Source organism: Pristiophorus japonicus, chromosome 9, assembly GCF_044704955.1.
Source record: "Pristiophorus japonicus isolate sPriJap1 chromosome 9, sPriJap1.hap1, whole genome shotgun sequence".
Taxonomy (NCBI): Eukaryota; Metazoa; Chordata; class Chondrichthyes; family Pristiophoridae; genus Pristiophorus; species Pristiophorus japonicus.
Genome location: NC_091985.1, coordinates 6853155 through 6876936, shown reverse-complemented (window position 1 = coordinate 6876936; position 23782 = coordinate 6853155). Strand labels below are relative to the sequence as shown.

Sequence of the window (23782 nt, the reverse complement as noted above, 5' to 3'; positions counted from 1 at the left end):
TGGGCCGAATGGCCTGTTTCTGTGTTGAAAATAATTCGTAACTTTGTAATACTTTGTAATTGCAATCACTCTCTTTTCTCAGTGGAGATATTGAGCATTGTCTGCAACTGGCCAATAAGAACGTAAGATAAGAACATAAGAATTAGGAGCATGAGTAGGCTATTCGGCCCCTCGAGCCTGCTCTGCCATTCAATGAGATCATGGCCGATCTTCTACCTCAACACTTTCCTGCATTCGTCCCATATTCCTTGATTCCCTTAATATCCAAAAATCTATCGATATCTGTCTTGAATATACTCAAACACTAAGTCCCCACTGTCCTCTCGGGCAGAGAATTCCAACCCTCTGAGTGAAGAACTATCTCCTCATCTCAGTCCGAAGTGGCTGACCCCTTATTCTGAGACTGTGGTTCTAGACTCCCCAGCCAGGGGACACATCCTCCCTGCATCTACCCTGTCAAGCCCTGTAAGAATTTTGTATGCTGCTATGAGATCACCTCTCATTCTTCTAACTCTGGAGAATATAGGCCTAGTCTACTCAATTGCTCCTCATAGATCCCACAGTCATAAGAACATAAGAAATAGGAGCAGGAGTCGGTCATTTGGTCCCTCGAGCCTGCTCCACCATTTAATAAGATCATGACTGATCTGATCATGGACTCAGCTCCACTTCCCCGCCCGCTCCCCAAAACACTTTATTCCCTTATCGCTCAAAAATCTGTCTATCTCCGCCTCAAATATATTCAATGACCCAGCCTCCACAGCTCTCTGGGGCAGAGAATTCCACAGATTCACAATCCTCTGAGAGAAGAAATTCCTCCTCATCTCAGTTTTAAATGGGCGGCCCCTTATTCTGAGACTATGTCCCCTAGTTTCAGTTTCCCCCACGAGGGGAAATATCCTCTCTGCATCCACCTTGTCGAGCCCCCTCAGTATCTTATATGTTTCGATAAGATCACCTCTCATTCTTCTGAATTCCAGTGAGTAGAGGCCCAACCTACTCAACCTTTCCTCATAAGTCAACCCCCTCATCTCCAGAATCAACCGAGTGAAGCTTCTTTGAACTGCCTCCAAAGCAAGTATATCCTTCCTTCATGCGTACACACCGACCATTCTGCACCCTCCCAGTGCACAATCCTGACTAACTTCCTATCTGTCGAGTGACTAAAGCCCTCCCTCCCCTCCCTCTCTCCCTCCTCCCCTCCCTCACTCTCTCCCTCTCTCTCCTTCTCTCCCTCCCTCCCCTCCATCCCTCGATGTATCTGGAGGGGGGTGGTGAATGTGAGAGTTGCCCCACCCCGTCCCCTCCTTCTCCCCCTCTCCCCCCTCCCTCGCCTCGATGCATCTGGGAGGTGGGGGGGGGGTGGGGGGGAGGGTGGTGAATGTATGAGTTGCCCCGTCCCTCACCCCTCCCTTGATGTATCCGGGGATGGCGGGAGGGGGGGATGTGAATGAGAGTTGCCCCACCCCTCACCCGTCCTCTCCCTGTCCTCCTTCCCTCGATGTATCGGTGGGGAGGGAAGGGAGTGAATGAGAATTTCCCCGCCCCTCACCCCTCCTCTCCATGTCCCCCCTCCCTCTATGTATCGGGGGGGGGGGGGAGGGGAATATAAGAGTTGCCCCACCCCCTCCCACCTCCTCTCCCTCTCCACCCTCCCTCGATGTATCGGGGGGGGGGGGTGAATGAGAGTTCCCCCGTCCCCTCCCCTCCCCCTCTCCCTCTCCCCTCTCCCTCGATGTATGGGGGGGGGGGGTGAATGTGAGTTGCCCCGCCCCCTCCCCCCTTCCCTCCCCCTCCCCCTCTCCATCTCCCCCCTCCCTCGATGTATGGGGGGGGGTGAATGTGAGTTGCCCCGCCCCCTCCCCCTCCCCCTCCCCCCTCTCCCTCTCCCCCTCTCCCCTCTCTCCCTCGATGTATCTGGCGGGGGGGGGTGAATGTGAGTTGCCCCGCCCCCTCCCCCTCCCACTCCCCCCCCCCCCTCTCCTCTTTCCCTCGATGTATCTGGCGGGGCGGGGCGGGGGGGGTGAATGTGAGTTGCCCCTCCCCCTCCCCCTCCCCCCTCTCCTCTCTCCCTCGATGTATCTGGCGGGGCGGGGGGGGGGGTGAATGTGAGTTGCCCCTCCCCCTCCCCCTCCCCCTCCCCCTCTCCCCTCTCCTCTTTCCCTCGATGTATCTGGCGGGGCGGTGGGGGGGGGGGTGAATGTGAGTTGCCCCTCCCCCTCCCCCTCCCCCTCCCCCTCTCCCCTCTCCTCTCTCCCTCGATGTATCTGGCGGGGCGGTGGGGGGGGGGGGTGAATGTGAGTTGCCCCTCCCCCTCTCCCACCCCTCCCCCTCTCCCCTCTCCTCTCTCCCTCGATGTATCTGGCGGGGCGGGGGGGGGGGGGGTGAATGTGAGTTGCCCCTCCCCCTCCCCCTCCCCCTCCCCCTCTCCTCTCTCCCCTCTCCTCTTTCCCTCGATGTATCTGGCGGGGGGGGGGGGGTGAATGTGAGTTGCCCCGCCCCTCCCCCTCCCCCTCTCCCCTCTCCTCTCTCCCTCGATGTATCTGGCGGGGCGGGGGGGGGGGTTGAATGTGAGTTGCCCCTCCCCCTCCCCCTCCCCCTCCCCCTCTCCCCTCTCCTCTCTCCCTCGATGTATCTGGCGGGGGGGGGGGGTGAATGTGAGTTGCCCCGCCCCTCACCTGCCGAATCTCCTCCACGGAGCCAGGCTCGAAGTAGAGCTGCGGGACACAGCTGTAGGTGGTGGCCCAGTTTTGGAACTGGTAGCCTGCGATGCCTTGAACCTGCTGAAATGAGAAAGAGGAGGTGAGTAAGAGCGCGGGAGGGTGGGCAGCAGGTTATACTCACAACCGTCAGGCAGCTCGACACAACCTCACGGGTATAATCTCCCGACAACATGAGAGGTCTTGAAATCGAGCAGCTCAGCCCGTCGCGGTGCCCAGTGCTGAAGCAGTCTGGGTATGGAGAGGGTGATGATGAGGGAGGTGTAACACTGCCGCTCCAGTTCACTGCCCTGAGACTGGCTCGGTCCCCGTGGCCCCCGAATGCAATCGAGCATTGATGACCGATGTGCTCCCTCCCGGCAGTCACTCCTTTACTGACAGCTTTTCCCATGGCTCCTTCTCCCGAGGTTTAAAGAAAGAAAGACTTGCATTTCTATAGCGCCTTTCATGACCTCAGGACGTCCCAAAGCGCTTTACAGCCAATGAAGTGCTTTTTGAAGTGCAGTCGTTGTTGTAATTTACATGTTGAAAGGCAGCACCCAATTTCCGCACAGCAAGCTCCCACAAATAGCAATGTGATAATGACCAGATGTTCTGTTTTAGGGTTGTTGGTTGAGGGATAAATATTGGCCCAGGAATCTTTTCCATCCACTTGTGAGGGCAGATGGGGCCTCGGTTTAACGTCTCATTTGACATGAAGGATCTCCGATATTGCAGCACGCCCTCAGTACAGTGCAGCGCTCTCTCAGTACTGCCCCTCTGACAGTGCAGCACTCCCTCAGTACTGCCCCTCTGACAGTGCAGCACTCCCTCAGTACTGCCCCTCCGACAGTGCAGCACTCCCTCAGTACTGCCCCTCTGACAGTGCAGCACTCCCTCAGTACTGCCCCTCTGACAGTGCAGCACTCCCTCAGTACTGCCCCTCCGACAGTGCAGCACTCCCTCAGTACTGCCCCTCTGACAGTGCAGCATTCCCTCAGTACTGCCCCTCTGACAGTGCAGCACTCCCTCAGTACTGCCCCTCTGACAGTGCAGCACTCCCTCAGCACTGCCCCTCCGACATTGCAGCATTCCCTCAGTACTGTCCCTCCGACAGTGCAGCACTCCCTCAGTACTGCCCCTCTGACAGTGCAGCACTCCCTCAGTACTGCCCCTCCGACAGTGCAGCACTCCCTCAGTACTGTCCCTCCGACAGTGCAGCACTCCCTCAGTACTGTCCCTCCGACAGTGCAGCATTCCCTCAGTACTGCCCCTCTGACAGTGCAGCGCTCCCTCAGTACTGCCCCTCTGACAGTGCAGCGCTCCCTCAGTACTGCCCCTCCAACAGTGCAGCATTCCCTCAGTACTGCCCCTCTGACAGTGCAGCACTCCCTCAGTACTGCCCCTCTGACAGTGCAGCATTCCCTCAGTACTGCCCCTCCGACAGTGCAGCACTCCTTCAGTACTGCTCCCTCAGCGTCAGCCTGGATTATGTGCTGAGGTCTGTGGAGTGGGGCTTGAACCCATGACTTCCTGACACCAAAGCGAGAGTGCGACCCACTGAGGCTGACACCTTGGAAAGTGCAAGGGCTGTTTGCGATTGAATTTCAAGTTTCTTGAGGCAAAAACCTCCATTGCATTTGATGACAGCACCAAAGCAGGCTACGCAGCAAGGTGTGGGGAGAGGGATGGTCCACAGTTTCCATGTTGTGTGGGATCAGTTTCTCAGACACTCCGTCAGTCCCCTGCGTGAATCAGTGTTGTGGCAAATTGTGGTGGAGAAAGAAACAGTCTCCTTGTCTCAATGAGCAATGATGAGGAAGTTGCTATCTGCAGACTGGGAGCTGTTCAGTTAGTCGAAAATCAGACTTGCTGACTAAATCAATCATGCGATGTGTTATTAAATGTCCTTTGGGACACGGGTTGCTGAGACAATTGTCAATGTCACTCGTGTTTCCGCTGTCATTTCAAATTCAGGGACCAGATTGAAAAATGTTCACAGGATGCCGAGAATATGATAAACAGCATTCCCAATTTAATTAAGTCAATGAGTTCAGTTCAAACCTTGGCTCTCGTGTTGTGTAAGTAACTTGAGGGAGTGGAGAAGCTTCCAAACACAAAACTGTGACTTTCATTTAAATGTTGTGCTTTTCAAGGTGAGTGGTATCAGCACTGGGGAAAGGTGCACTGTCCCATCAAACACTCCCAGGGCAGGTACAGCACGGAGTTAGATACAGAGTAAAGCTCCCTCTACACTGTCCCATCAAACAGTCCCAGGGCAGGTACAGGGGGTTAGATACAGAGTAAAGCTCCCTCTACACTGTCCCATCAAACACACCCAGGGCAGGTACAGCACGGGGTTAGATACAGAGTAAAGCTCCCTCTACACTGTCCCATCAAACACTCCCAGGGCAGGTACAGCACGGGGTTAGATACAGAGTAAAGCTCCCTCTACACTGTCCCATCAAACAGTCCCAGGGCAGGTACAGGGGGTTAGATACAGAGTAAAGCTCCCTCTACACTGTCCCATCAAACACTCCCAGGGCAGGTACAGCACGGGTTAGATACAGAGTGAAGCTCCCTCTACACTGTCCCATCAAACAGTCCCAGGGCAGGTACAGCACGGGGTTAGATACAGAGTGAAGCTCCCTCTACACTGTCCCATCAAACACTCCCAGGGCAGGTACAGCACGGGTTAGATACAGAGTGAAGCTCCCTCTACACTGTCCCATCAAACACTCCCAGGACAGGTACAGCACGGGGTTAGATACAGAGTAAAGCTCCCTCTACACTGCCCCATCAAACAGTCCCAGGGCAGGTACAGCACGGGGTTAGATACAGAGTGAAGCTCCCTCTACACTGTCCCATCAAACACTCCCAGGGTAGGTACAGCACGGGGTTAGATACAGAGTAAAGCTCCCTCTACACTGTCCCATCAAACACTTCCAGGGCAGGTACAGCACGGGGTTAGATACAGAGTAAAGCTCCCTCTACACTGTCCCATCAAACACTCCCAGGGCAGGTACAGGGGGTTAGATACAGAGTGAAGCTCCCTCTACACTGTCCCATCAAACACTCCCAGGGCAGGCACAGCACAGGTTAGATACAGAGTAAAGCTCCCTCTACACTGTCCCATCAAACACTCCCAGGGTAGGTACAGCACAGGTTAGATACAGAGTAAAACTCCCTCTACACTGTCCCATCAAACACTCCCAGGGTAGGTACAGCACAGGTTAGATACAGAGTAAAGCTCCTTCTACAGGACGTTAAACCGAGGCCCTGTCTAACCTCAGGTGGATGTAAAAGATGCCAAGCCACTATTTGGAGAGCAGGGTATTCTGATATCCTGAGTAACATTGTTTCCTGAACCAAGTTGACTAAAGCAGATTATCAGGTCTGTCTCCATCGTGTTCGTTTATGGGAAATTGCTTTGAACAAATGACTACTGCATCATTTACACAACAGATTTCTCAGGAAATATGTTGGTGAAAGTCATTATATAAATGATTAATAGATCTTTCTTTCCAACGAACGTGTTTCTGTTGTTCTTTAACCTACAATTTCAGCAAATTATTCACCTTTTAATTCTGCCTCTCTGGTTAACGAGCGATCAAAGGATACTGTGTTGACATTTTATAAATCTAATGTCTTTCATCCCAGCCACAGTCCAGCTTGAGAGGCCGAGTGAGTGATTAATCCGGCTCGGTGTCGACACTTTAAAACCTGATTAGTCTAAACAATACTTTATCTGTGGCATTACGCAGTAACCGAGATCGTAGCAATGGGTCCAAGGCCAGCGAGATCGTCAGATAGTTACAACTATCGGACGGTTTCAGTGAGCATAGATCAGTGACACAGAGCACGGTGACACAGAGCAGGAGGGAGACAGTGGACTTTCAGAACATTTCAAAGACACATCTTGAGATTTGTAAATATATCAACAATCTGGATGTAACTACCGTCATAACTAGAGGGCATAATCTTAGAATAAGGGGCCGCCCTTTAAAACTGAGATGAGGAGAAATTTCTTCTCTCAGAGGATTGTAAATCTGTGGAATTCACTGCCTCAGAGAGCTATGGAAGCTGGGTCATATTTAAGACAGAGATAGACAGTTTCTTAACCGATAAGGAAATAAGGGGTTATAGGGAGTAGGCAGGGAAGTGGATCTGAGTCCATGATCGGATCAGCCATGATCGTATTAAATGGCGGAGCAGGCTCGAGGGGACTTATGGCCCATTCCTGCTCCTATTTCTTATGTTCTTATGTTCTTATGCCATAATCTGGGCCAGACCCAGGAAGGAACGGAGTGAAAAGGTACTGAATTGGCACACTGCTACCCTCACAATGGCTAGCCCTTGATCCCAGAGATAGATCCCAGCCCCAGATCCCAGGGTAAGATCCCAGGGCTAGATGTTTACCCCAGATCCCAGCCCCAGATCCCAAGGCGAGATGCTTGCCCCAGGTCCCAGCCCCAGCCCCAGGACGAGATCCCTGCCCCAGATTCTAGCCCTTGATCCCAACCAATGACTTTAAATCTGTGTCCTCTGGTTACTGACCCTCCTGGGGGGTAAACAATTTCTCTTTATTTACTCTATCAAAACTCCTCGTGACTTTGAACACCACGAGTAAATCTGCCTTTCTCTCCTGTAAAGAGAATAATCCCAGCTTCTCTTGTCTCTCGACGTAACTGAAGGTATATAAACCAGTTAAAGCCCTCGAGTAGACTCCATTCAGTCCATAACTCACAGTTCCAAACAGTCGGAGATACTCTCAGTACAGCGTTCCGTCTCGCACTCTCCAACACAAGCCATACTTCAGGCTGAAGGTTCTTACCATGATCAGTGGAATGTGGCAGCACTCGAGCTGGAACAGCAATCAGCACTGGCAGGTCGAGGCACAGGGCGCCCCGCGAGAGGTTGAACTGTCACACAAAGGAGAGGAGATTGCTCGGAGCCCCAGGGTGATGACTGAGCTGGTTTTCTGGGTGATGTATTAATGACATTCCTGTCCATGCTAACTGTAATAATGAATTACCTATTGTAGACTGGTGGGCCTGATTCAGCGCTGGGTTTACAGGTCAAGTAGTGGCCTCCTGATGTCTCGAGTGATTGGACTGGGTGAGGGCCGAGGACAGTTTGACAGTAGAGGAAGGACGGCCCTGAGTCCCCTACACATTCTGGATAGAGCCTGCAGTCTATTCTGACTTCTCCCTCATGTATGTCCACCAGCTTCTGTATGCAATTTCCCAAATCTTCACTTACAGCCCAGTTTGGAAGAAGCAGCTTTGAAATACCACTCAATAAACACATGGAGCATAGAAACAAAGAAACATAGAAAATAGGCGCAAGAGTAGGCCATTCGGCTCTTCGAGCCTGCACCACCATTCAATAAGATAATGGCAGATCATTCCCTCAGTACCCCTTTACTGCTTTCTCTCCATACCCCTTGATCCCCTTAACCATAAGGGCCATATCTAACTCCCTCTTGAATATATCCAATGAACTGGCATCAACAACTCTCTGCGGCAGGGAATTCCACAGGTTAACAACTCTCTGAGTGAATAAGTTTCTCCTCATCTCAGTCCTAAATGGCCTACCCCTTATCCTAAGACTATGTCCCCTGATTCTGGGCTTCCCCAACATCGGGAATATTCCTCCCGCATCTAACCTGTCCAGTCCCGTCAGAAACTTGTACATTTCTATGAGATCCCCTCTCATCCTTCTCAACCCCAGTTGATCCAGTCTCTCCTCATATGACAGTCCAGCAATCCCTGGAATCAGTCTGGTGAACCTTCGCTGCACTCCCTCAATAGCAAGAACGTCCTTGCTCAGATTAGGAGACCAAAACTGAACACAATATTCCAGGTGAGGCCTCACTAAGGCCCTGTACAACTGCAGTAAGACCTCCCTGCTCCTATACTCAAATCCCGTAGCTATGAAGGCCAACATACCATTTGCCTTCTTCACTGCCTGCTGTACCTGCATGCCCACTTTCAGTGACTGATGAACCATGACAACCAGGTCTCGTTGCACCTCCTCTTTTTCTAATCTGCCGCCATTCAGATAATATTCTGCTTTCGTGTTTTTGCCCCTAAAATGGATAACCTCACATTTATCCACATTATACTGCATCTGCCATGCATTTGCCCACTCACCTAACCTGTCCAAGTCACGCTGCAGCCTCTCAGCATCCCCCTCACAGCTCACACCGCCACCCAGTTTAGTGTCATCCGCAAACTTGGAGATACTACACTCAATTCCTTCATCTAAATTGTTAATGTATATTGTAAATAGCTGGGGTCCCAGCACTGAGCCCTGTGGCACTCCACTGGTCACTGCCTGCCATTCTGAAAAGGACCCATTTATCCCGACTCTCTGCTTCCTGTCTGCCAACCAGTTCTCTATCCACGTCAGTACATTACCCCCAATATCATGCACACCAATCTCTTGTGCGGGACCTTGTCAAAAGCCTTTGGAAAGTCCAAATACACCACATCCACTGGTTCTCCTTGTCCACTCTACTAGTTACATCCTCAAAAAATTCCAGAAGATTTGTCAAACGTGATTTCCCTTTCATACATCCATGCTGACTTGGTCCGATCCTGTCACTGCTTTCCAAATGTGCTGCTATTTCATCCTTAACGATTGATTCTAACATTTTCCCCACTACTGATGTCAGGCTAACCGGTCTATAATTATCCATTTTCTCTCTCCCTCTTTTTTTAAAAAGTGGTGTTACATTAGCTACCCTCCAGTCCATAGGAACTGATCCAGAGTCGATAGACTGTTGAAAAATGATCGCCAATGCATCCACTATTTCTAGGGCCACTTCCTTAAGTACTCTGGGATGCAGACTATCAGGCCCCGGGGATTTATCGGCCTTCAATCCCATCAATTTCCCTGACACAATTTCCCGCCTAATAAAGATATCCTTCAGTTCCTCTGTCTCACTAGACCCACTCTCCCCTAGTACAGGTTATTTGTATCTTCCTTCGTGAAGACAGAACCAAAGTATTGGTTCAATTGGTCTGCCATTTCTTTGTTCCCCATCATAAATTCACCTGAATCTGACTGCAACGGACCTACGTTTGTCATGGAGGGGAGGGTGTGACAGGGAGGGGAGGGACGGGGGAAGGGGAGTGACGGGTGAGGAGCGCAATGGGGGAGGGGGTGACGGCGGAGGGGAAGCGAAGGAGGAGGAGGAGCGAAGGGGGAGGGGAGCAACGGGGGAGCAGCGCGACGTGGGAGGGGCACGACGGGAGGGGGAGTGAAGCGGGAGTGGAGGGAGTAACGGGGTGGGTTGAGTGGGTGACGGGGAGGGCGTGATGGGGAGGGCGTGACGGGGGGAGTGCGTGACGAGGATGGGGTGATGGGGGATGCTTGATTGCTGAAGCTAGAGATGACAAAATGTGTGGGAGAGTGTGAAGCGCACTTCAGCACACACATACATTTATACACCCACACACACACTTATAGACACACTCACATTCATTTACACACACACACTCACACATTGCCATTTACATGCACACACACATATTTACACACACTCACTTATTTACACACACGCATTTACACACTTAATTGCACACACACAACACATATTTACACACATCTTTACACACATACACATTTACATACACACACTCCCATATTTAAACACACACACACACGGGCACACGCACGCACTCCCATATTTACACACACTCGCGCACACACGTATACACACACACACTCACACATTCACACACAAACTCACAAATGCACTTACACACATATGCACTTATTTACACAGACATAATTACACACACACATTTACACACACACACATTTGCACACGTAATTACACACACACATAATTACACACACACACACACACACAATCACACACACACGCGCATAATTACACACACACACATAATTACACACACATATATCATTACACACACACACACATATCATTACACACACATATCATTACACACACATAATTACACACACATAATTACACACACATAATTACACACACACATATAATTACACACACACACAATTACACACACATAATTACACACACACACTCCCATATTTACACACAGTCCCATATTTACACACAAACACATGCACACACACACACTCACTCATACACTCACATACATACTCATTCACACTCACCAACATACTCATTTACATTCACTCACACTCAAACTCAGATGCACTTACGCACACACACACTCATTTGCACACACAATTACACAGAAACATTTTCACATGCACACTCACACAAACACACTCAAACTCACAGTTACACACACACATTATTTACAGACATTTACACACACACATTTACAAACAGAATTACACACACGTTCACACTTGACGTATCACTCAATAAACCCATGGTGGTAATGGGAGATCTTACACATACATTCATTTACACTCACACACACACAAACACTAACACACTCATTTACACACACACACTCACACTAACACTCACACACACACACTTACACACACACTCATTTACACACACACACTCACACTAACACTCACACACAAACACACTTACACACACACTCATTTACACATACACCTCATTTACACACACTTATTTACATACAAACACACACTTATTTACACAGACACACTTACTTACAGACACACTTATTTACACAGACGCACATTCATTGACACACACGCGCGCACACACTCTCATTTACACTCACATACACACGATCAATTGCACTCACACACAGTAAGTCATGTCAGTTCCACACACACTTTCACTCACACACACTCATTTTCACACACGCTCACATTCACACATGCTCACATTCACACACATGCTCACAATCACACACACACACACACACACACACTTATTTACACACACACACTTATTTACACACACACACACACACACACACACACATATTTAAATACACACACTCCTTTATATGAACATAAGAAATAGGAGCAGGAGTAAGCCATATGGCCCCTCGAGCCTGCTCTGCCATTTAATACGATTATGGCTGATCCGATCATGGACTCAGGTCCACTTCCCTGCCCGCTTCCCATAACCCCTTATTTCCTTATCGGTTAAAAACTGTCTATCTCTGTCTTAAATTTATTCAATGTCCCGGCTTCCACAGCTCTCTGAGGCAGCGAATTCCACAGATTTACAACCCTCTGAGAGAAGAAATTCCTCCTCATCTCAGTTTTAAATGGGCGGCCCCTTATTCTAAGATCATGCCCCCTAGTTCTAGTCTCCCCCATCAGTGGAAACATCCTCTCTGCATCCACCTTGTCAAGCCCCCTCATAATCTTATACATTTTGATAAGATCACCTCTCATTCTTCTGAATTCCAATGAGTAGAGGCCCAACCTACTCAACCTTTCCTCATAAGTCAACCCCTTCATCTCCGGAATCAACCTAGTGAACCTTCTCTGAACTGTCTTCAAAGCAAGTATATCCTTTCGTAAATATGCAAACCAAAACTGCACGCAGTATTCCAGGTGTGGCCTCACCAATACCCTGGATAATTCCCTGCTTTTATACTCCATCCCCTTTGCAATAAAGGCCAAGATTCCATCACTTGCTGTACCTGCATACTATCCTTTTGTGTTTCATGCACATGTATCCCCAGGTCCCGCTGTACTGCAGCACTTTGCAATTTTTCTCCATTTAAATAATAACTTGCTCTTTGATTTTTTTTCTGCCAAAGTGCATGACCTCACACTTTCCAACATTATACTCCATCTGCCAAATTTTTGTCCACTCACTTAGCCTGTCTATGTCCTTTTGCAGATTTTTTGTGTCCTCCTCACACATTGCTTTTCCTCCCATCTTTGTATCGTCAGCAAACTTGGTTACGTTACACTCAGTCCCTTCTTCCATGTCATTAATATAGATTGTAAATAGTTGAGGTCCCAGCACTGATCCCTGCGGCACCCCACTAGTTACTGATTGCCAGCCCGAGAATGAACGATTTATCCTGACTCTCTGTTTTCTGTTAGTTAGCCAATCCTCTATCCATGCTAATATATTACCCCCAACCGCGTGAACTTTTATCTTGTGCAGTAACCTTTTATGTGGCACCTTGTCAAATGCCTTCTGGAAGTCCAAATACACCACATCCACTGGTTCCCCTTTATCCACCCTGTTCGTTACATCCTCAAAGAATTCCAGCAAATTTGTCAAACATGATTTCCCTTTCATAAATCCATACTGACTCTGCCTGACTGAATTTTTCTTTTCCAAATGTCCTGCTACTGCTTCTTTAATAATGGACTCCAACATTTTCCCAACCACAGATGTTAGGGTAACTGGTCTATAGTTTCCTGCTTTTTGTCTGCCTCCTTTTTTAAAATAAGGGCGTTACATTTGCAGTTTTCCAATCTGCTGGGACCTCCCCAGAATCCAGGGAATTTTGATAAATTACAACCAATGCATCACTATCCCTGCCTCTACTTCTCTTAAGACCCTAGGATGCAAGCCATCAGGACCAAACACACACACACACTCAATTAGACACACATACATTCAGTCATGTCATTTACACACACACGTTTTCACTCACGCACACTCATTTTCACACATATTCACACACACTTTTACACACACACACACCTCATTAACACACACTCATTTTCATTTATACACACGCTCTCAATTACACTCACTCACATTTACACACACACACATTCACACTACGACGCACTCAGACACAAACTCAGACGCACTTAGACACACTCATTTACAGACACTCATTTACACATACATAAACACAATTACACACACACACTACTTTACACACATACACCTTTACGCTCACACACACACACACCCCTTTGCACACACACACACACCTTTACACACACACACACCCTTTTACACACACACCCCTTTACACACACACGCAGAGTCCTTTACACACACACACACCTTTACATGCACACACACACACACTCCTTTAGACACACACCCCTTTACACACACACACACTTTTACACACAAACACACACACACCTTTACACAGACTCATTGATAAACACACACACACTCATTTACACTCACACACAGTCAGTCATGTCATTTTCACTCACACACTCATTTTCACACATGCACACACACTTTTACACACACACTTTAACGTACACACACACACACTCATTTACACACACATACTCATTTGTACACTTACACATTCCACTTACACTCACTCTCTCTCACACTTACTCTCACGCTCACGCTCTCGTGCTCTCCCTCACATGCTCTCCTTCACAGACTCACACACTCTCGCTCATGCTCACGCTCTCGCTCACTCTCTCGCTCGCTCACACACTCTCTCACACTCTCTCTCAAACTCTCTCTCTCTCACACTCTCTCTCACACTCTCTCTCACACTCTCTCTCACTCTCACTTTCTCTCACTCTCTCTCTCTCACACTCTCTCTCTCACACTCTCACTCTAACTCACTCTCTCACACTCTCACTCACTCTCAAACACTCTCTTCACACACTCACATAAACACTCTCAATCACACACTCTCAAACACACACTCTCTCTCTCTCTCACTCTCTCTCTCACTCTCACACACACACACTCACACACACTCTCTCACTCTCACTCACTCTGACACTCTCACTCACTCTCACACTCTTACTCACTCTCACTCAAACACTCTCACTCTCACTCAATCCCATTCTTACTCACTCTCACACACACACTCGCTCTCACACACACACACTGTCACACACACACACTGTCACACACACACTCACTCTCACTCATTCTCACACTCGCTCACCCTCATTCAGTCTCACACTCTCACTCACTCTCACACTCTCACTCACACTCACACTCACACTCTCACTCACTCTCACTCACTCACACTCACTCATGCTCGCACACTCTCACACACTCTCACACACTCGCACGCACTCTCACACACTCTCACTTACTCTCTCTCTCACACACACACTCTCTCTCACACACACTCTCTCACTCCCTCTCACTCCCTCTCACTCCCTCTTGATCAGTCACTCACTCTCACACTCTCACTCACTCTCACTCACACTCTCGCTCACTCACTCTCATACACTCTCACTCTCACTCACTCATACACACTCTCTCTCTCACACTCACTCATTCGCTCTCACACTCTCTCATTTATCACTTACTCTCACACATTCTCACTCACTCTCACTCACACACTCTCTCTCTCTCACACACTCTCACACACTCTCACTCACTCTCTGTCTCACACACATTCTCCCTCGCACACACTCTCTCACTCCATCTCACTCCCTCTCAACCAGTCACTCACTCTCACACTCTCACTCACTCTCCACTCTCACTCACTCTCACTCACTCACTCTCATACACTCTCACTCCCTCTCACTCACACACTCTCTCTCTCTCACTCACTCACTCTCACACTCTCACTCATCACTCACTCTCACACTCTCACTCACTCTCCACTCTCACTCACTCTCACTCACTCACTCTCATACACTCTCACTCACTCTCAGTCACACACACCTCTCTCTCTCTCACACTCTCTCACTCACTCATTTTCAGTCTCACACTTTCACTCACTCACACACTCTCACTCACTCTCACTCACTCCTACTCACTGTCTCACACAGACTCTCTCTCACACAGACTCTCTCTCACACTCTCTCACTCACACACACTCTCACTCACTCTCACTCACTCTCAGTCACACACACCTCTCTCTCTCTCACACTCTCTCACTCACTCATTTTCACTCTCACACTTTCACTCACTCACACACACTCACACACTCTCACTCACACACTCTCACTCACTCTCACTCACTCTCACTCACCATCTCACACAGACTCTCTCTCACACTCTCTCACTCACACACACTCTCACTCACTCTCACTCACTCTCTGTCTCACACACACTCACTCACTCTCACTCACTCTCTGTCTCACACACACTCACTCTCTCTCTCTCACTCTCACTCTCTCTCACTCTCACTCTCTCACCTCGGGTGGACCAGGTCAGCGCTGTGCTGATATAGTCAGCGGGACATTCGCACATCGCGCTGTGGGTCACCAGGCCCCTCACTCAGTTAAAGGGGGCGGGGGGGCCGCTGCGAGCTCTGTGGCCGCTTTCGCGGCGCCCACCGGGCCAGCAGGGCAGGTTGTGCCAGGCCAGTGGGCCGGTATCCGGCCAAGCCTGTGGCCGCCATGGCCGAGCTGACTGCAAAGTCAATAGCTGGTGGCTGTGATGCAAGACCCTCCCCTTTAAGGGCGGCCCGTAAGCCCCGTAGCCAGCGCAGCTAGCGGCCCGAGGGAGAATTTCCCGCGGGGGGCGTGAGAGGGTTGGCATGCTGTTATACGGGGGGGTGACATAATTGCGGCATTCCGGGGAAATTCCGGGCAGTTCGCTTCCGCTGCTATCCGCGCTCCGTTAGGGACTGTAAAAAGCGGCAACTACGGCCCTCCGCGTCTTTGGTACGTGTCCCGACAGGAGGAAGGGCGGGGCGGGGAGAGCAGCACTGGCATAACACTGCCAGATTTCCCCGGGCAGAGGCCCCATGTTACAGCTTCGCCTGGCGCGGGACCACTCTCCCCACACTGCTTGAACCTGCTGTGTACTGGAGACAGTCAGAATTCCCATCAGGCAGACACTGGCCCACTCCACAGCTCCCAGCTTTGGAGACTTGTCCACCCGGTGATGACATTCTGTTCCATTTTTAAAAATTCGTTCCTGGGATGAGGACGTCGCTGGCAAGGCCGACATTTATTGCCCGTCCCTAATTGCCCCTTGAGAAGGTGGTGGTGAGCTGCCTTCTTGCACAGCTGCAGTCCGCCTGGTGTAAGGTGCTCCAACAGGGAGAGAGTTCCAGGATTTTGGCCCAGCCACGACGAAGGAACGGCGATATATTTTCAAGTCAGGATGCTGGGTGACTTCATAGAATCATAGAAATTTACAGCACGGAAGGAGGCCATTCGGCCTGTGCTGGCCAACAAGAGGCTATCCAGCCTAATCCCACTTTCCAGCTCGAGGTCCGTAACCCTGCAGGTCACGGCACTTCAAGTGTACATCCAAGTACTTTTTAAATGTGGTGAGGGTTTCTGCCTCTACCACCCTTTCAGGCAGTGAGTTCCAGACCCCCACAACCCTCTGCGTGAAGAAATTTCCCCTCAAATCCTCTCTAAACATTCTAGCAATTACTTTACAGTTGGGCCCCCTGATTGTTGACCTCCTGCTAAGGGAATAGGCCCTTTCTATCCACTATATCTAGACCCTCATAATTTTACACACCTCAATGAGGTCTCCCCTCAGCCTCCTCTGTTACAAGGAAAACAAACCCAGCCTATCCAATCTGTCCTCATAGCTAAGATTCTCCACTCCTGGCAAATCCTCATAAATCTCCTCTGTACCCTCTCCAATGCAATCACGTCCTTCCTGTAATGCGGTGACCAGAACTGCACGCAGTACTCCAGCTGTGGCCTATACAGTGTTTTATATAGTTGAAGCATAACCCCCCAGCTCTTGTATTTTATGCCTCAGCTAATAAAGCCAAGTATTCCGTATGCCTTCTAAACCACCTTATCTACCTGGCCTGCAGGGATCTGTGTACATACACTCCCAGGTCCCTTTGTTCCTCTACACTCTCAGTGTCCTATCATTTAATGTGTATTCCCTTGCCTTGTTAGCATTACCTCACACTTCTCCAGATTAAATTCCATTTGCCACTGTTCTGCCCACCTGACCAGTTGATTGATATCTTCCTGCAGTCCACAGCTTTCTTCTTCATTATCAACCACACGGCCGATTTTTGTATCATCTGCAAACTTCTTAATCATACCCCCTATATTCAAGTCTCATCATCATCATAGGCGGTCGCTCGAAACGAGGATGACTTGCTTCCACGCCAAAAAGGGATGAGTTCACAGGTGTTTCAATGAAGGACCTAATATTCCAGATCCCGAACTACATTTTGAAGGGTGGAAGATGCCTGTGTGTGGATTTTTTACGTGCACACCAGTCACCACACGGGCTTGACAGAGCTAGGTCTTGATCCTTGGCAAGGATTACCCAAGACGACTAGAGACCTGCTCTGCTGCACGGGCATAGTCTAGCTCATTGATGTATACCACAAAAAGCAAGGGACCTAGTATTGAACCCTGCGGAACCCCACTCGATACAGCCTTCTAGTCACAAAAACACCCATCAACCATTACCCTTTGCTTCCTACTTCTGAACCAATTTTAGATTCAACTTGCCACTTTGCCCTGGATCCCATGGGCTATTACTTTTGTGACCAGTCGGCCATGTAGGACCTTATCAAAAGATTTGCTAAAATCCATATACACTACATACTGCCCTCATTGACCCTCCTGGTTACCTCCTCAAAAAATTCAATCAAGTTAGTCAGACACGACCTTCCCTTAACCAATCCGTGCTGACTCTCCTTGATTAATCCATGTCTTTCTAAATGAAGATTTATCCTGTCTCTCAGGACTTTTTCCAATGATTTTCCCACCACCGTGGTTAGGCTGACTGGCCTGTAATTACTCGGTTGATTCCTTTCTCTCTTCTTAAACAAAGGTACCACATTAGCAGCCCTCCAGTCCTCTGGCACCACACCTGAAGCCAGAGAGGATTGGAAAATGGTGTGTGACTTAGAGGGGAATGTTGAGGTGATGGTGTTCCCATGAGCCTGCTGCCCCTGTCCTTCTTGGTGATAGAGGTCGCAGGTTTGGGATGTTTTGTCCGGCTCACCAATAAAGAAGGAAGGAAGCGGTTACCTAGGCAATGCCAAGACCCTGTCCAAATACACTGTTCAGGTCAGGCAAGTTAGGTTAAAATTGCCCCCATTATTGCCCCCACTATTGTGGTCAATCTATGGAACAGGGTTCCTGGGAGACGGTGCATGCAGTTAGCACTGATTCATTCAAATGCAAATTACATTGATATCTTTCAGAAAATTACATTTTGGGACACAGTATATGAGTAATTGGAGACGTGATGATTGGTGAGTGGAGCGAGCTCAGGAGGAACAGGTGACTATGGACCTGTGGTTCCCAAAGCTCTCCCCCACTGGGGGTTTTCTTCACCTCATGTCTGGGTCTGTTGTAGATTCATTGATAGAGATTGGTCACTGGGATTGGGTAGTGTTAGTGTTTTATCAGAAGAATCACTCAACACTCAGATCGGTTCCAACGCCAATGCGGCCTTTATTACACCGGTGGGGAGAGAGCCTCTGGTTAACTCCAGGCATTCCACTCTTCACCGAACAAAGGGTTTCATGGATTTTTATATGTTTTGCAACAGTTTATTGCAGCTACATCAGCCCATTTCGGCTGGACACTATCCAATCATACTGATTATAGATTCAATTAGACTAATAGATAGAGTTAGTCTCTAAACGTAAAGTGGCTCATGTGTTGCCAAGAGATGTGTTGCTAAGGGGTGTGTTGCTAGGAATGACTCATGTATCTTGGAACATGGTCCAGGCCCCCCTTATCTTACTGTCCTTGGGTGCTGTCTTTGGGTAGCCTCCTTATCTTAACCCTGTTACAGAGTCATATTGTCCTAACATTCACCAGAACATTTTGTCTGAGGCCTGGCTGATTAGAGACATCTGCAAAGTTTGCTTGTTAGTCCTGTGTGTGGGAAACAACAATCAGTTTCCAGGAATGCCGTCTAATTCAGCCAACAGAAATCCCTTGAGGCTTCACAGGTAGCCATTTTTATGGTATTAGAGTTACATTTAGTTCTAACCTTATGCTACAGGTGCCGCTGCCCTAGGAGAGAATTTTCGCTATAACAACCCCTCCTTTCGGTCAAGGGGCTAGTTCTAGCCCCCTGAAACCGGCACTAATTATAATCTGTTATAGTTTTGTATCACCCGGTACTCCCTGCTTCAACGTGCTGGCCAGTCACACGATTTCAGGAGTCCCAGTTGTTTAGATCAAATCAATATAGTTTGAATTACCCCTTTCGCCTATTACACGAATCTCCTTGCTGATCTGAGCTTTGGTGTTTAACCTCCGTTGTTGTGCATTATATCTGCAAGACCGGCAAGCCATGACGCCCCATGTCAATGCTAAAACTAGCTGTACTCCGACCAGTATGTGTGATATAATTCGAATGCAAGGATGGATGCTCACATTCACTCCCTAGTCCCAGACCTTTCTCCACCAACTCTGATTTTGTAAGTCTACATCGATATCTTCTTCCAGTACTTTGATTTTAGTTTGCAGTTGGTGGTAGAGCTTTACGGATTGACCCACCCTGAGCCTCAATTCCCGTAATACTTCGGTTAGATGTGGGATAGGGACCTGATCTGGCTCGTCATAATCCTGCAAATGATCGTGGAACTGATTGGATACATTAATAACTTCGGGCTTCCGGCGCCTGACCTGGGTGATATGCGCTTGCCCGATCGTGACAGGTCGTAGCGGCGCAAAGCAAAAGTTCGGCTGTGGTATCGGGCACTGCAGGTCATTATACTGGTATGAACGCTCTGTGGTAGAGACGCAGTATCTTCCCTTCCCTCCGTAGCCTGCCCTCGCGAAGTGCATGTGTGCGGGCACTATTTCTAGTACACACCCGTCGGTTCGGTTAAATCCGCACTCGCCTAGCTCACCTCGGCCTACCGGGTGAGGGCATACTGTGATCTCACCCCCTTTGCTTGCATTCCATTAGGGAAATCCCGGTAAGTATGTTGTTTCGGCGAACGGCGGAGGTGGTGGTCAGATAGTAACGGATGGAGACATTACACCGGTATTACTCCGATATTCTCTAGTTGGTACAGGGGGAACGGCCCTGAGTCCGGCGGGGCTATAGGGATCATCAGGACTATCCCTATCCCAATATTCCTACCCATCTGGCAATCTGGAATTGCTGGGTATACTCGGGTCAGTCCCTTCAGAGTACAATTATCCAGTGTCCCCCTCTGGTTAGCCAACTGAGCTAAATGTGAACTGTCTATCCAATAAGCGTGACAGAGTTGCCCCTGTCTTTGCTTTCCTGTATCTTCTTTTTCTCTATCAATGAGGTGATTGATGGTTTTGGCATGAGATGCCATCCAACTGGATTTCGGCACCTTCCTTTCCTAGGTTGGCTTGGTCTTCCTGGTTTTGCTCCACCCTCTCGTTTAACCCTTGTATGTCTATCGAGTTCACTACGGAGGTCCCTGTATTGAAGCCGGTAGCAACATCATTAACTATTCCCCTCTTTATCCTGGGGGCTGACCCCTGTCCTCGGAATCTACTGGCATCCATTGCATCGGCAGCCTGCTGCATTATAACCTTACTTAACACATTGTACATTTTCCTTGACTGTTCTGTACAGTATTCCAGCATCAGGATGCCTGAAATATTGATCAGAACAGGCACAATTTCATGTTTAACATTATCATACAATAATTCCCCTTCGTTGTACATTACAATCCCATTTTCTGGTCCCTTAGTAGTTATGGGACAAGGCAGTTCCTCGGGCAATGTAGTGGTTCGTATGGGGCGCAGTGTCGGAGGGGGTGAGAAGCATACATACAATGATATTGCAGCCGCCCCCACCTCCTCATAGTACCCACACAGCCCCACTCCCTTTTTGCGGATGACTGATTGCTGGGACTGTCCCGGAGGCGCGCAAATTATGCCGAAAGTACATTCATCGGGCCCTTTGACATCCCTCCGTTTAATGCAGCTGCTCCTTATACCCGTGGAGCACTGTACACATACCCGGTTCTTATTGGGATTCACTTGTAACCATGCATTAAAATAAGTCCTGTCCTTGCTCCAATCCTTGGCTGCTGGGATGCACATTTCATCCGTTAAATTAAACATGTAGTTGTTTATTTCCTGAGTGCGCTGCAATCCATTGGTATCATCCAGTATTTGCGTGGGTCTTGAGCTTCCCAGTATCATGAGTCCCCAGAGTCGAAGTCACCACTGCGGTCCCATCTTGGTGAGTGTTTTATCTGAAAATTTTAAACAGATAGCCTGGTCGTCACCAGGTGTTAGGTTCTGGTCTACTTGTGTCGCTGTCACTCTGTGGAATCGGAGGTAAGGATTAGGTTAACTATATTCTTTATAGTCGTACCATCTTTATCACTTCATGTCCCTGTCTGGGCTGCTGTCGGTTTTGTGTTTGAGCCTGCTGTGCTCGAGCCTGCACGATGACCCATCTAAATATTATCCAAACTCCAATCAACACCAATGCCACCATTATTCCTCCAAACATCCCAGTCTGCTTTACCGTTAGGTTGGGTTTGTGGACTACACCTACCCACCGTGGGGTACATTGGCTCGATTGCCATAGGTGATGGTGCTATGGCTGCGCACTGCACTATCTGTCTAGTCCTGTTTTTTTAAAACATCTCTTCCAGCCTGTTTATCTGAGCTTTTAATTCTTGACCAGCTAGTTCCGTTTTATTTTTATTCTGAATATCCCACCATTTCCTCTGTCTGTCAGGTGAGTCTTCTTTATTTTATTAAGAAATCCAAATTAATAACGTCCAGTATAAAACAGCTGTCAATGGAAAGTGTTAACTCCTTTACAGGTTTGTAAGAAAGCCTGATGTCATGACGTGACTTCACGTAATCATCCGAAAAATTCTTCTTTTAAGTCTTTGCGCCTTCAAAACTTGCTTAGAAATTAGGAATCCGTTAAAACAGCAGAAATCATTAGTAAAGTGGTCATAATAAAAATCTTCTCATCGGGAAAGACAGCATTTTAGATTAAACTCCAATTTTTTCTTAACTTCTAATTCAAGTACTCACCAAAGATATTTTTTAATTGATTTAAAACGAGACCACACATTTATAATAACTATTTGTTTACTGAAATTCAATTTTGTCATCAGCCTCGGTCAATGCAAAGCCAACCATCAGAACATTTTTTTTTTCAGCACCTATTTAGTATGTTACGTCCTTTTTTTTAAAGATCTCCTTTCTTCAAATTAGGTTTTGTATTTTACACAGAGGGCTCGGGTCTCGGTAAATTTGTTAATTTAAAATCTCAGGCAATCGAAGACACTTTTTCTTTCAAATTCGTTCAATTTGTTTTCTTTCAAGGTTGCGTCTTTTTTTTCCCGTCTTTTTCATAACTGGAGGGGAGCCGAGCACGTAGGCTGAGGGCTGCTTTTCGTTATCTCAATTGTTCCAGCCTCAAAGTCGTGTTATACTGTCTCTTCTAAACTGCAGATTTAATATAATAATACATTTTTTTGAATCCACCTCAGTATTTTGCTGTGCCTTCTCTGAATATCTCAAAATCTCAATTCAAACTGTGTAATTTCAATCTTTAGTTAAAACTTTTTCTTTTCTAGAAGCTTTTTTTTAAAAGGCATTCTTTATCTCATTCCGAGAGTAAATTTATGTCTTTCAACCCAATGTAATCAATCATTGCATGTTTTCTTTCGACAAGTAAGTGAGCGTGTCAAATAAATTCTTTTTTTTAACCACCGGGACCATGTTTTTTTTAATCTTTTACTCAACAAACCTATCCTTTGTGCATTTCCTAGCTCCGTAACTTATCATCCGAATATATGTAATTCAATAAGGTTCACACTCTTAAAAACTTCCCACATACAGGACAACACTACGAAGGGTTAAAAAACTTTCACTCTGTTTGAAAAAGTGGGTGGAGCTAAAACAAACCACAACTCCCCGGTTTCCCAAACAGACTTTCTTATCCACAGTCAAAATCACACAAGCACTTCTCATTTAAAACAAACGTTCACAAAAGTCTCTCTTCTTTCCTATTAATTGTTTTGGATCCATGACCTTTCAGGGAATTCGTAGTTTTATCTAAATAATTCCTCACATAACTTTTGTAGTGGACTACCGGTATTGGTTTTTCCGTTCCTTCTCCCACCATTCCCGTTGGGCTGCTGGCAGGTCCTGAGGATCCCACCCTGCTCTAATCATTTTCTCGATTAGTTTCTTTTGCTTTTCCGCCAGGTGGCGGGTAAGGGACCCTTCTGATCCCCACTCGAGTTTATCTGCTTTATTGGCCATTCCTGGGTAGGACTAGAACCGTTAGGAATCTACTCTCAGAGGTTTGCCTTTTACCTCACACAACT

General features: G+C 48.1%; 1 protein-coding gene across 1 annotated transcript in view; it reads right to left on the bottom strand.

The window, feature by feature from the left end:
- The window catches only part of LOC139272911 (L-gulonolactone oxidase-like), a 119055-nt gene extending 103127 nt beyond the window's left edge, over positions 1–15928 (bottom strand). Inside the window, exons 1-3 of the mRNA XM_070889011.1 lie at positions 15864–15928; positions 7291–7387; positions 2679–2783 (exon numbers count right to left, since the gene is read on the bottom strand). Coding sequence (XP_070745112.1) covers positions 2679–2783; positions 7291–7387; positions 15864–15928 — 267 coding nt within the window. The remainder of the gene's footprint in view (positions 1–2678; positions 2784–7290; positions 7388–15863) is intronic.
- Positions 15929–23782: the final 7854 nt, after the last annotated feature.